The 13,056-nt window shown below is 42.3% G+C and overlaps 1 protein-coding gene across 1 annotated transcript in view; it reads left to right on the forward strand.

Annotated features, from left to right (window-relative positions):
* Nucleotides 1–393: 393 nt before the first annotated feature.
* Nucleotides 394–13,056, forward strand: part of RTEL1 (regulator of telomere elongation helicase 1) — a 44,627-nt gene continuing 31,964 nt past the window's right edge. The window contains exons 1-14 of the mRNA XM_058814526.1: nucleotides 394–418; nucleotides 1,417–1,537; nucleotides 2,973–3,171; nucleotides 3,542–3,635; nucleotides 4,557–4,638; nucleotides 5,221–5,281; nucleotides 5,518–5,593; nucleotides 5,762–5,846; nucleotides 6,987–7,052; nucleotides 8,483–8,636; nucleotides 8,973–9,011; nucleotides 9,624–9,702; nucleotides 10,353–10,450; nucleotides 10,986–11,041. Coding sequence (XP_058670509.1) covers nucleotides 1,436–1,537; nucleotides 2,973–3,171; nucleotides 3,542–3,635; nucleotides 4,557–4,638; nucleotides 5,221–5,281; nucleotides 5,518–5,593; nucleotides 5,762–5,846; nucleotides 6,987–7,052; nucleotides 8,483–8,636; nucleotides 8,973–9,011; nucleotides 9,624–9,702; nucleotides 10,353–10,450; nucleotides 10,986–11,041 — 1,191 coding nt within the window. The 5' untranslated portion in view covers nucleotides 394–418; nucleotides 1,417–1,435. The remainder of the gene's footprint in view (nucleotides 419–1,416; nucleotides 1,538–2,972; nucleotides 3,172–3,541; nucleotides 3,636–4,556; nucleotides 4,639–5,220; nucleotides 5,282–5,517; nucleotides 5,594–5,761; nucleotides 5,847–6,986; nucleotides 7,053–8,482; nucleotides 8,637–8,972; nucleotides 9,012–9,623; nucleotides 9,703–10,352; nucleotides 10,451–10,985; nucleotides 11,042–13,056) is intronic.

The following is a 13,056-nucleotide window of genomic DNA, read 5'->3' on the forward strand; positions in this document are numbered from 1 at the left end:
CTGGGAGGCTTTGGAAATGCAGCTTCTGGGGAGGGAACAGCCACGTCCCGCACCTCCGGGGCCCAAGCTCGGCCTCCGCCCCGGGGGAAGCGGCTGCGGAACCGTCCGGCTGAACCACAGGGCCTGTCTGGGGAGCGGAACCGGCTTCCCTCAGACCTAGCAGCGCTCAATCTCCACCGGGCTTGCGCTGCTCCTGCCCGGGGCCCCTCATGAGCCGCCACCAGCCCCGCTCGCTCCCCAACACCCCGGCCCGGGCTCCGGCGGGGTCGCACGGCCCGGGCCCGCCATGGCCGCCGCCTTCCCGGCCCGTTACCGGGGCAACGCCGCCGCTCTCGCGAGAGCGCGCGCAGGAAGTGACGCATGGATCGCGGGGGTGTGGCACGTGACGGCGGCGCGGGGATTCCGAACGAAGCAGGAGGTGGTGAGGGAGAGCCGGGACACGGGCACAGGCGACACGGGCACAGGCGACACGGGGGTGTGGGGACACAGCGGTGTGGGGACATGGGGGTAGGGGGACACGGGGGTACGGCGGTACGGCGACACAGCGGTATGGGGACACAGCAGTGTGGGGACACGGGGGTACGGGCACACAGCAGTATAGGGATACGGGGACATGGGGGTACGGGAGCACAGGAATCTGGGACCGCGGGGAGCGCCGAGATACGGGGACACAGCACTATGGGGACACGGGGGCACGGGATTCCCAGAGAACAAGGATCTGGGACCGCCGGGAAGGCGGAGACACGGGAACACAGGGACAGAGCAATACGGGGACACGGCAACACAACAATATGGGGACATGGGAGTCCTGGAGCACAGAGATCTGGAACCGCGGGGCTGAGAGGACGCGGGGACAGAGCAATACAGGGACACGGGACATGGGAGCCCTGGATCACAGGGATCTGGCTTTCCACCATAAGCTCTGGACCGCAGGAACAGGGGCCGGAGCGGGCGGTGCAGCCCCGGAGTACGGGACTGGGAGGGGATACCGAGTGCCCGTGACCCTCCTGCGGAGCCGCTGGTACCGGCCCGGCCCGGAACGCTGTGACCCGATTGCTCCTTCCCGTCCCCGCAGGGACCGACAGGAGAGGTGGAGGGAGGCACTTTACACGGGCCTGGCTTGGCTGGACCCAGGGGAACGCTGCAGCCTGACTGAGTGTGATACTGGGAAGAAATTCTTCCCTCTGAGGATGGTGACAGCTCTGGTGCAGGGTGCCCAGAGAAGCTGTGGCTGTCCCTGGATCTGTGGGAGTGTCCAAGGCCAGGTTGGATGGGGCTCTGAGCAGCTTGGAATAGTGGAAGGTGTCTCTGCCCATGGCAGGGGTTGAATGAGGTGAATTCCAGGTCTCTTTCAGCCTTTTCTTGGCACGATATCACCACCACAACAGGGTCAGCATGGTCTGCTATTCCTTACAGGCACCTCAGGGAAGGAGCCATGCCCAGGATCACTCTGAATGGGATCACAGTGGATTTCCCCTTCCAGCCCTACCCGTGCCAGGAAGCCTATATGGCCAAGGTGCTGGAATGCCTACAAAAGGTGAGTGAGTGTCATTGCTAACTGTACTAAATGGTTTCTCTAAGAGAAGGTTGTCACAATTCAAGTTTTCTTTATGTGCTTTGTATGCTGCTTTTCCAAATCTTCTCTGACCTTTTACTTGTATTTTTATTTTACTCTGTGGTAATGAAAATCGTGGCTGGCAGGTGGCAGTCAGTAGAAATATAGATGAGCTGTTCCTGCCTAAATTGGGAAAAGGAAGAAAGGCTGCTTGTGTTCATGCAGTCTGTCCTTGGCTGGTTGGGTCTGACTGCAGAATCATGAATGGTTTGGGTTGAAAGGGACATTAAAGCTCATCTTGTTCCACCCCCTGCCATGGGCAGGTAACCTTCCACTATCCCAGGCTGCTCCAAACCCCATCCAACCTGGCCTTGGACACTTCCAGGGATGGAGCAGCCACAGCTTCTCTGGGCACCCTGTGCCAGGGCCTCAGCATCCTCACAGGGAACAATTTCTCCCTATTCTCCAACATAAACCTACACTTTCTCAGTAGGAATCCATTTTTGTCCTGTTACTACAGGTCCTTGTAAAAAGTCCCTTTCCGTGTTTCTTGTAGCCCCCTTCAGAAACTGGAAGGCCCCACTTAGGTCATCTTGAAGTCTTCTGTTCTCCAGGCTGAACAATCCCAGTTGTCTCAGCCTTTCCTCACAGGAGGGATTTTACCTTGTCTTGTTAATATCTGGACTATTTGTGTAATTTTCCATTTGCTGTGTGAGAGGAGAATTTTACTGAATGAATGTCAAAATAATAAAATGGTATTTTTCACAGTAATTACCTTTTTTTCTGGACACATCTTTGTGGGAACCAAAGGATTGTTCTGAGGGACCAAACAAGCTTATTGTGGAAACTTTGGCTTTCCACCATAAGCTCTGGATCACAGTACCTGCTTGGTGCCTCCTCTCATTGAACTCACAGTATTGTGATATAAATTCCTCTCATACCCTTGAGCTCAGCTGCTGCTTTTTTCCAATTTTTAGTATTGCCACACACTTAAAAATTGTGACATCCTGTAGGTCAAGGTGTTCCAAGTGTTGACAAAATTCTGTGCCTAAACTGACATGGGATAAAACCTTAATCCTAAAGGAAACCAGCACTCTGTTAACTGGGAGCCACTTTCTGGGCTGGTTTCTCAATAACTTCTTGTATTTTCATGTATTTTATGCTGAAATGTGACACACTCCGATGGCTCTAAGAGTGGAGAATTGAATTATTGTGCTAAATAAATGTGATGGCTGGCTCTGGGTTTTTGATTAAGCCTCATTAAGTTAATTAGAGGGTACTACAGGTTGATTAGACCTCGTGTGTGGGAGTTCCTTGGTGGGGCTGGCGTTTGCTCCTTGGCAGAGGATGTGCGGAGCTGCACCAAGACCTGTCCTGCTGAACCCCTGAATCCCTCTCTTATTTCTCTCCACCAAAGAAGGTGAATGGCATTTTGGAGAGCCCCACAGGCACAGGGAAGACCCTGTGCCTGCTGTGTTCCACCCTGGCCTGGAGGGAGCACTTCAAGGACACCATCTCAGCCCGGAAAATCGCGCAGCGCATGAATGGGGTGGAGCTCTTCCCTGACAGACCTGTGTCCTCCTGGGGCACTGCTGCCACAGATGGAGATGTCCCAAGTAAGTACCACCACCTCTGCACTCAGGAATGGTAGTCAAAACGTGCTTTTATCTGTCTTTTATAATAAATATACAATTATAAAAGTTATAGAGCTGTTGTTGAGCAGATGGAGCACAGTTTCACCATTTTATACATTTTCAAGGTGCTTTATGTAGTTTGAATTTTTCTTGGAGCTCATTTAGTTCTTGGAAAATCATTTAGCTCATTTTATGTTTGTGAATAGTTGGATGACAGCATTTCCTGCTGTCTCTACAAGCCAAACTGTTACCATAGTACCAGCTGGGGAAGGAGGCTAAGAATATCCCTAGTTCTCCTTTCTATGCTTATAATGTCTTTCTGCTTTTTTTTTGTTCCTCTTCTATTTGGCAGCTTATTACACTGACGTTCCAAAAATAATTTATGCCTCCAGGACTCACTCTCAGCTTACACAGGTCATTAATGAGCTAAAGAACACAGTGTACAGGTGAGTATGATTTAGGGTAGTGTCCTTATTCAAAGAAAAGGTAGAGAAACCCCTCTGGTGTAGTTATTGTTTGAACTTCTGTGGATGAATGCATAAAAGATGCTATCCAGAGAAATGTAGTTCCTTTAATGTGCATGTTTAGAGCCTGGTTTTCTTTGTTGATGGGCTTGGTTTATTTTAATACTTCACAGCTTCTCTCCTTCAGTCATAGAATCTTCAGCATTTAGTCTGGTTTTGGTTTTTTATTTGACACATTAATTTATTAGATGACCTTTATAAATTTCCCCTATTTATATTTTTCTGGGGATATTTTTTAGGGCAGTGAGAAGCCATTACCAAGTTGAGCTCCTTAGGCTGATGTAAATCTATTAAGAACTTTGTGGTTCTGTTATACCAGTGCCTGTCACAGTTTTCAGCTGTTCTCATGCCAGTGTGTGGCTAAACTTTGGAGAGGCACAGCCATTTGTTTATGTAGCTCCTGGAAAGATACAGCCTTGTAATAAGCAAAAAAGCCCAAACCATGGTGAATGTTTGTAGTGAACCAGTTCTGTCCTAACCTTGCTCTGAACATCACAACCAGCTGGGAAATCTTGTAATGGATGACAGGCCCCAGCTGCCTGGGCTGAGCTGTCATAACAGAACCCAGATTGTGTGGTGGATGGTGAAAATTGCTGCTTGTGACTTCTTGCTGTGAGCTGCTGCTGCTTATTAACACCCACTGCTGCCAGCAGAGGTGCAGTGCCTCCACGTCCAGTAACACACACAGCAGTTACAGACAGACTCATTGACTTGTTCTGGCTCTGACCCTTGCTTTGGGCTCATCTGTTTCACCTGAATCTTTCACTCTTGAGATATTGAATCTAAGCATGTACAACTCTGTTCTCTCTTGCCTTATTTTTAATGTCAGTTTTGTGTGTCCAGGCCAAAGGTTTGTGTGCTGGGGTCCAGGGAGCAGCTCTGCATCAATCCTGAAGTGAAGCGACAGGAGAGCAACCACATGCAGGTGAGACCAGAGCCTGGAGAGGATGTTTAGGGAGAACATGGAGACTTTTGTGTCATTTGTGTGCCATTCTTCACCCTGACATTGTTTAGCTATAAGAGGCTGCATGTACAGTAGTTCTAAATGTTTTTTTTAGGAATGTTTGGTTTCCAGTTATGTGAGTGCAAAATGTAATTCCGCCTCTGGTGGCATTTTGTATCCAAAGAAAGATGTCACTGTGTAGAACATGACAGTTAATAATTTGTAGTTTCTGATCTGCTATTTATGAGTTTGTCAAGAGCAATAATAATTTCAAAACATTGCTTCAGCTATTGATTTAGCTGTTATTTTTTCAATATCAAAGATTACTGTTTTGAAAAGTATTAATGGTAAAATATAACACATTTTTCTCTGAGCATGTGAGTATTCTGTGCTGCAAAAAAAGAGCCTAACTTGCAAGGTGACCAGAGCATGTGGTTTTAAAGCTGAAGAACTTTGATTAGCAATTATTCATTAGCTGGGGTTAGATCTGATTCCACTCCTTAACCTGCTTTCAGTGCCTGACAGGCTGTGCTACTCTGGGCTGAAATAGGCTTTGTTTTACAGATCTACATGTGCAGAATGAAAGTGATGGCTCGTGCTTGTCATTTCTATAACAATGTGGAAGGTGAGTGTGGCTCACCTTCACTTCCCCTGGAAGCAAAGCCCTGGTTTTTGCAGAGAGAGGGATTTGCTAGGCAGGTGGAGAGGTTTGGAAGAGTTGGCAAAATCCACCTGTGTTTTTCTCTGTTACTGTCTTTCAAGAGTGAAATATTAGTGGGTGAGTTTGATGATCAGGGTAACAACAAATCTTTGTGTGTGCCTTCACCTAAGCTGGTGTCATTTTAATGTCATCTTTTACAGAAAAGAGTACAGAGAAAGAAGTGATTGAATCAATCATGGATATTGAAGACTTGGTTAAAAATGGAAACAAGCACAGGTGAGTGGTCCCCTCTGACCTTCCTCCCCCTGACTTGTGAAAATAATGAAAATTGTTTCCTTGTTCACTTTTATTAATCCATTTGTGTATCAGAGTGCATGAATGTTGAATGCCCTCTTAATATTTCTGCAAGCATTATAGTCTGTACTGTTTTCTTTTTTTAAACAGAGCTTGTCCTTATTATCTCTCTCGGAGCCTGAAGCAGCAAGCAGACATTATTTTTATGCCTTACAACTATTTACTAGACTCAAAGGTAACATGTAACTTTGCTTTTAAATACAGTTGTTCTTCTGTTTGTTTTATGCTTTTATGCTTTTAGTGGATAAACAGTGAAGAGTGATGCCTGGCAAGTGGATGCATTATGTGTGATTCAAAACTGACCAAACCCCAGTTCAGTTCAGGACCATGGGGTTTTCTCTGTAATTTCTTTCCCATGATAAAAAAAAAAAAAATATTTGACATTTTTCTATACTCATAGAATTAGCTTTGCAGAATGTGGTTCCATTTTTAGGTGATATTCACTTCCTGGACACAAATCTTCAGTCACATACTGTGCAGTATTTTTGCATGCAATCTGAGGTGTTTTTGTTTCTGCAGCTGTTGCATGATTTTCAGAATAAGGAAGTTTTCAGTAGAAACTGGACATATCTCTTGGAAGTAATATCTGGTTTTGTGTACAAACAGTTGTAATAAGCTGTTTGTATTTTAATTTTATGGATAGGAAGTGAAACCTTTGAAAACTCTGTTGAGGAAACAAATGTGCTGACATCTTCATGCAACTTGGAGTAATTAATGAATTATAGTAAAAGCCAGATTGCACCCCACTGCTGCAGGAAGACTGAAAGTTTAATAAATAAAAAAAGAAATTTAAAATATCCCTTAAGCCCTATAAGCAGAGAAGCATTAGGAAATGAAGTCGTGTGGTGCTGGAGGGGTTGTGTCCAGAATATCCACTTGCAAAGGCAACACAAGCATCAAATTGTAAATACATGGCAAATCCTCTGCTTTACACCCCACTTCTCCCAGATCTCTATTGTCAAAAATGACTCAAAGTGACTCAAATTGATAGGTAAACTTTCTCAAATTAGTTAAACTAATCCAAATATGGCACATCAGGGTGTTTTTTTTTTTTCTTTTCTTTATTACAAATTGTAACCTCTGTAAACATTTACATGATACATTTTAGCACCTTCATTTCCAGAGAAAGTGATTCTGTGGTTTCTGTAGCCGGCAACCACAGCCATTACTTGCTGTTTTCTCAAAGGAAAAAACCAACCCAACTAAAAAATACATGAAAACCCAAAAGTATCTCAGCATCCACTTTCTCAGCCAATCAAATCCATATTTCTCAGTGGCCTTTTTGTCCACTTCTTTGTTCTGATTTTGTCTTTAGAGCAGGAAATCACACAACTTGGACCTGAAGGGTACTGTGGTGATACTCGATGAAGCTCACAACGTGGTGAGTTGTTCTGGTCTGTTACCATTTTCAATCTGCACCCAAAGAGTAAAACAAATAGCCTGTAAAATGTGTACTCAGGTGTATGTTGCTAATATTCGTTATCATGAACATTTCTTGTTTCTCTGACAGTTAAATTTTGTAGTTAGCAGTCCTTTGACACTGCTGATTTTTTTAATGAGGTGATGGTTTCTTTCTAAAGGGTACATCTCCAGATTTATGAGGTGCTTCTTTTCTTGGAGACTTCTAAGAAAACACTGTGTAAGAAATGATGGAAGACCCACTCTTGAATCTGCATCAGCTCTGCCAAATGCAGTAGATGGCAAACAGGCCTCTTGTAATATTTCCAAGTCCTCATTCACAGACAAAAACAAGAAAAAATAATGAATGCTGCTGTAGGAGTTCTTCCTTTTTGCTGGCTTGAAACTGCAGCTCTTTTCTAAATGATGAAATGCAGAGGAACATTTGAAATATGTCCCTTTCTCTGCCACACAAAGCCACAGTCTCCCGGTGGGATTTCTGCTGAACAGCTGTGGTTTGTTGTGTGAGTGCCTGGTGTCCTTTCAGTAAACAGCCACCCGAGTCTGCTCTGCTTCACTAGAGAGCCTTGCCTTGCTGCATCCAGGGTTTGCTCCTTTCCTCAGAACATCTTCTGTTGAAAAAATGTCTGGAAATCCTGTCACAGTTGTTTGGGGTTTGGATTTGTTTTTCCCTTTGTAGTGTGCAGGAATTACTAATTGATGCCTGCATGCAGAAATTAGCCAGAGCAGCTTCTCATTTTTCAATAGTTATCTGATGGTGCTGTTGCTTCCAGATTAATATGTGGAAATTTAGGGATTATCCTGAAATAAAATTAATTTCTTTCTGGTTAGATTGTTTACACATGCATCTTGCTCAGCACTTAATTTCTTTATAACTTATTTCTTCATAGCTATTACAGTCAAATATTTGTGTAGGTTATGCCTTATTATTTATCATCAATCCTCAGGGAAAATGATTCTTTTTGTCACAGAAAATTTCTTGTAAAGCAATATGTGATTTAATTTTCAAAGTCAGAGAAAGTTTTGTCAAAGTTACTAATCCTGAGTGTTTAAACCATTACTACTTTTTAAATAGAAAGTAGAGAAATAGCTTTTTCGAAGAACAAACCAATTATCTAAGTAAAGAATTTCCTGCTTGAACATCAGACAATTACTGTCTGTACTCTCTAGGATGTTGATAATGTGGAAGAGGCAAAATCTGTTCTACATTTCAGAAAAAATGTTGTTTATGAATAGTCCAAGTCTTCAGGTGTTTATGAAATATCCTCTGGCCTGAGCTGGAGATCAAAAATAAAATCAGGCCTGGTTGTCTGGACTTCATCATGTCTGAAACTGCCTGAATAAACAGGGCACAGAGGGGTCAGAATAATTCTTCAATTCCTTCTATTTTAGGAGAAGTTGTGTGAGGAGTCCTCTTCTTTTGACTTGACTCCCTACGATCTGGCTTCAGCAATGGATGCAATAAATGTTGTCCTGGAGGAACAAGCCAAAGTGGTTCAACAGAATGAAATCAATGCTGAATTCAACATGGAGTTGGCCACTTCCGGTGTGTTGACAGTGACACATCACTGTTTCTCTGGGATAATGAAGTGCCACTACCAAGAACTTGAAAATAACTTTTAGGGGAAGTTTCTGGGAAATTTACATTCCTGTTATTAAGTAAATTGTTGTTAATTAGTAATTGTTGCCAGACACTGGAAGATTTGATCAAACTAATGGGACATGAGGGGCTATGAAAGAGAACAGTGAGTGGACCACAAAAAATATCTTTCCATGTACACAATTCTAACCTTCATAGCCATAATTTCTGGAAAGGCATAAAGAAACTGGGAATGAAAAAGGGGTGAAACAACCTCTTTAAAGTCTTAACTTTTTTCAACAGGATTGAACATGGAACTGGAAGATATAGCAAAGATCAAGAGTAAGTGTACATTTTGTGATGTTGAAAATTGTTGAAGCAGTTTGAAAAGGTCAGCAATTACAAATCAAGCTCACACAGCATTGCCATATACGTAACTTAAGTGTCAATGAATGTCTCAGTTATAAGTTATCTGGATCGGCTTTTCCCAAGAACTTTTTAGAATGTTTAGTTAGTTTTTTCCCAAGAAGAGAGATTTGGCAGATGAATGTGTCTTTTCCTTCGTTGTTAGAAGTTCCCATGTTTTCTAACCTTGTCAGTGTGCTGGAATTGCATCAGTTGCATAATTCTGCTGTCAGAACCTGAAGTTAACATCAAGAGCTTGAGATATCTCATGTATACAAAGGATTTTCAAGAACAACTTTCCCTGTCTGTAAAGAGTTTAACATTTAGCTGCTGACTCTTCAGCTTCATTAGAAATTGAGGTCATGGAAGTTCTTAGAGTTGAATATGAATATTTAAAGGTGATATCCAGGAAATTGGTTTTGATCAACAGCTGGGCTTCTGTCTTTTGTAACAGCCTTTGTCATAAAGTACATTTGAAAAAGTGACTTAGATGTGTCCCAGACATGACTTTCTGTGCACCCTAACTTTTTCCTCTTAATTTTCCTAAAGAAATTCTTCTTCAGCTCGAAAGTGCTATTGATGCAGTGGAGCTGCCAGCAAATGGTAATGGAGTCACCAAAGAGGGAAGGTAAATTTCTTCTCATTAATGTGTTTAAATGTTAAAAAGAACAGCAAATTGGAGCTGGGGCAGATGTTAGGGCTATAGCTCTATTCTATTTTCTGGGAATAGTATTTATTCAAGGTTTTAATTTTCCTGAAATCCCCTATCTATAGCAATCATTATTTTTGGAGGAACTCCCTTTTTTAGTGTTTCAAGAGTGGAAAATCCTCTGCTTGGGTTTCCTGAGCTGGAAGAAGCTGTGCTTCTTTCAATTTTGTGTCATGATTTAAGCAGGGGTACCAGTGCTGCAGTGGTGTCTGAGGTACCTCTGAGCTCTGGAAGTCCATTTCTAAACTGGTGCCTGTTATACATGATAAAAAAAAAAAGAAGAAATTGCATGCCAATCTGCTTCTAAATTAGCAATGGATTGTATGTTGGGGAGGAATGATGGAAAAAGGGAATGACATGGTCTGTGTACCTTCTGCCATGGCAGTATTGTGCACTGTCTTTATAAGCAAGTACTTAATTTTATTCTTGGAAATTTTTCATTCTCATGGAGACAGAAACATGCTTTGCTACATGATGGTGAAACTGTTCTTCTGAAAGAGCAACATTATTTGTGCCTATTTGGTTCTTTACAGTATTTCCCAATTCTGCTTTTTCTTTATAAATTGCAGCTACATCTTTGATCTGTTTGCAGAAGCCCAAATAACCCTGCAGACCAAATCCTCCCTCTTGGAGTCACTGGAGCAGATTTTACAGTTTCTTTCAGGCCGTAAGTGCATGAACTTTTAAACTTTTTTACTCAGGCTTTCCTCTTTAGTGTAAGAAACTGGAAATTTGTGTTGTTGGGGGAGACATCAAATGATAAAGCCTCTGTAAGCTAAAATCTGACCTTAAAGACTTGTGTCTTTTATTAAGATGTGCAGGGTCCTCTGCTGAGGAACATATTTTCTATCTGTTCATGTAGCTGAACTGCTGCTGAGAACCACCTTGTGTCAAAACAGGAGTGTATGGGTCCATCCATGCACATAGAGGACTTTTGCACAGACGCTATTTTTCTCCAAAACCACATGGATTGTGGTGTGAAGCTTGCTGACATTTTGCTGATGGTACTTTTAGTGTCTTGAGTTCTTCCTTGGTCCTGGAGTTAGAAAACAGGAAGGTGGAGAATCATATAAAATGTTTTTCCCCCTGTTGATTTAACAAGCTTTTGTTCTAATGTCTGTCAGCATCCTGTTCTTAAATTACTCTTCTGTAAAGAAAATTTTTCAACTTCTACATGTGTGGTCTTGTGTTGCTTTCTCCAGGTACTGGGATATTTGTCAATACATCTGGATTGCATAAGGTCTCAGATATTATCCAGGTAAATATTTAATGCTGCTTCTATACATAAAGGGTAGAAGAGTTGGTTTAAAAGATATGTAAAGATATTGGATCAATTTTATTCTTGTTGGGATGTACACGGGCTATGGTGAAAGTTTGTATTCTTTGAGGAGAAAGCTGCTGCCTGATGGGATGGACTGATCTGATTTTTACCCAGGTTGTTCTTTTGTAGTTCTGGTCTCTCTTTTTGGAGATGCTGCATTTAAATTTTGGCTGGGCTTAGCATCCACCAGGTGGAGCTGGGTCATTGAACTTGCTTGCAGCAATGTTGGGGAATATAAGATCATCTCATGAAATAACAAGAGAGGCTAAGGAAAAAAGCAAACAAAAGATAATTTAACAGTATTTTTTTCCCATTTAATTATTAACTTATGAGATGTCTAAAACAAAAGTCTTTTCAGTTCCAAGTGACACTTGTGGGTATCCACATAATGCTGTCATCTCCCTGTTGTACACTTCCAAAACTTTGTTTATGAAAATCCCAAGCCCCATAAAATTCAGAGATGCAGTGAGCCTCTACATTAGACAGTGGTCTGTCTGATATATGTGTGCACAAAGGCACCAGAGATTAACACCCTGTTTAAAACTGAAAATGAAAACTTTATTCAAACCTTGCAGACCCTGTATGATAAAGACAAGTCACCTGGGTGTGTTTTGAGTGGTCCTGGCAGGTTTGCAGCACTGAACTCTGAATGCATGGGTGTTTGTGGGGCTGCATTCACAGTGGTATACACAGGATTTCATTTTTCTAGCAGTGATTTACACTACACTACACTACTACACTACAGTAGTAGTGATTTATGGTACCAAATGGTTTGTACTGGAGAGGTTGCTGTTCTGAGGGAAGGACAGTTGAGCCTAATTTAAATTGGTTTCTCAGGGTTTCAAAGCTGAGAGATGAGAAAATTCAGAAGTAGAAACCAGGTCCCCTGATCCCATAGGACTGGGAATAATTGTCTGTGTGTGCTCTTTTGGGTTGTGGATAGATAAAAAAGGAGATTTGACTTTGGAGGAGAAAGCTCAGATCCCTTTTCTGCTGCTGAGCACATGCACGTGGACAGTGCCTGCAAAGGATCTGCCAGGGACAGTTTGCCATCTTGAGATAGGAGGGACATGGACAGAGTTTGCTTCTTGCAGAGCCTTGAGTCTTAATTTAACACCAGCTTGTATTAATTAATAGTAATTGTTTTTCTTGCTTGTCAAGGAACACTTACCAAAATGCCTTTTGTGCGCTGTATCTTTGGCTATTTTTCAGGAGTAAATATTTCCAGGAATTGTGTCTTTTTTTTTTTCATTGCTAGGGAACATCTTGTAACTAGCTGATACTCTTATGAGCTTGGGTAATTCCTATCAGTGTCTGGAGAAATTTTGTTTAGAAAAATTAACAGAGTTGTAAATATTTGAGAACCACAGCTGTTTTCACTGGAGTTGCACTGGGATTCTTTATGTTTGAAAGAGCATCATCTGTACTCGTGAGACATCACATGCTGGAAAGGGGGGAAAAACATAACTCAGATAGAAGCTTTTAATTTAATGTATGGACAATTAGATATGATTACAACTTAATTATTTATATAAGCAGAGTGTTATTAGCAGAGGGACCACAGATGAAATTTTAAACTGAAGGAACTCAAAAAGCTCTTCTATGCTTGCTTCTGACTGATCTCCTTAGAGTGTTTTTTTATCCACAGTCAGAGTCATGAACAGTGTGAATAATAACATTGTCATTTATGTAGTTTGAGTATGTTTAGATATTGACTTGAAGTTTTTGGAACAGTTGAGAGCACCATGTGGGGAGCAGGAATTGCCTGGAAGAACCACATTTATTCAAAAGTTATCTTATTTGATAACAAGAGTAGGAAAGAAATTTAAGGTTATTGCAGTGATGTTTGTGGAGACACTTCTCGGTGTGGGGATTTTACCAAAAGGATGTGTGTGTATGTATGTATCAAAACTAAAGTGGCCAGCAGGACCAGGGAGGTCATTGTCCCTCTG

The sequence above is a fragment of the Ammospiza caudacuta genome, chromosome 15 (assembly GCF_027887145.1).
Source record: "Ammospiza caudacuta isolate bAmmCau1 chromosome 15, bAmmCau1.pri, whole genome shotgun sequence".
Lineage (NCBI taxonomy): Eukaryota > Metazoa > Chordata > Aves > Passeriformes > Passerellidae > Ammospiza > Ammospiza caudacuta.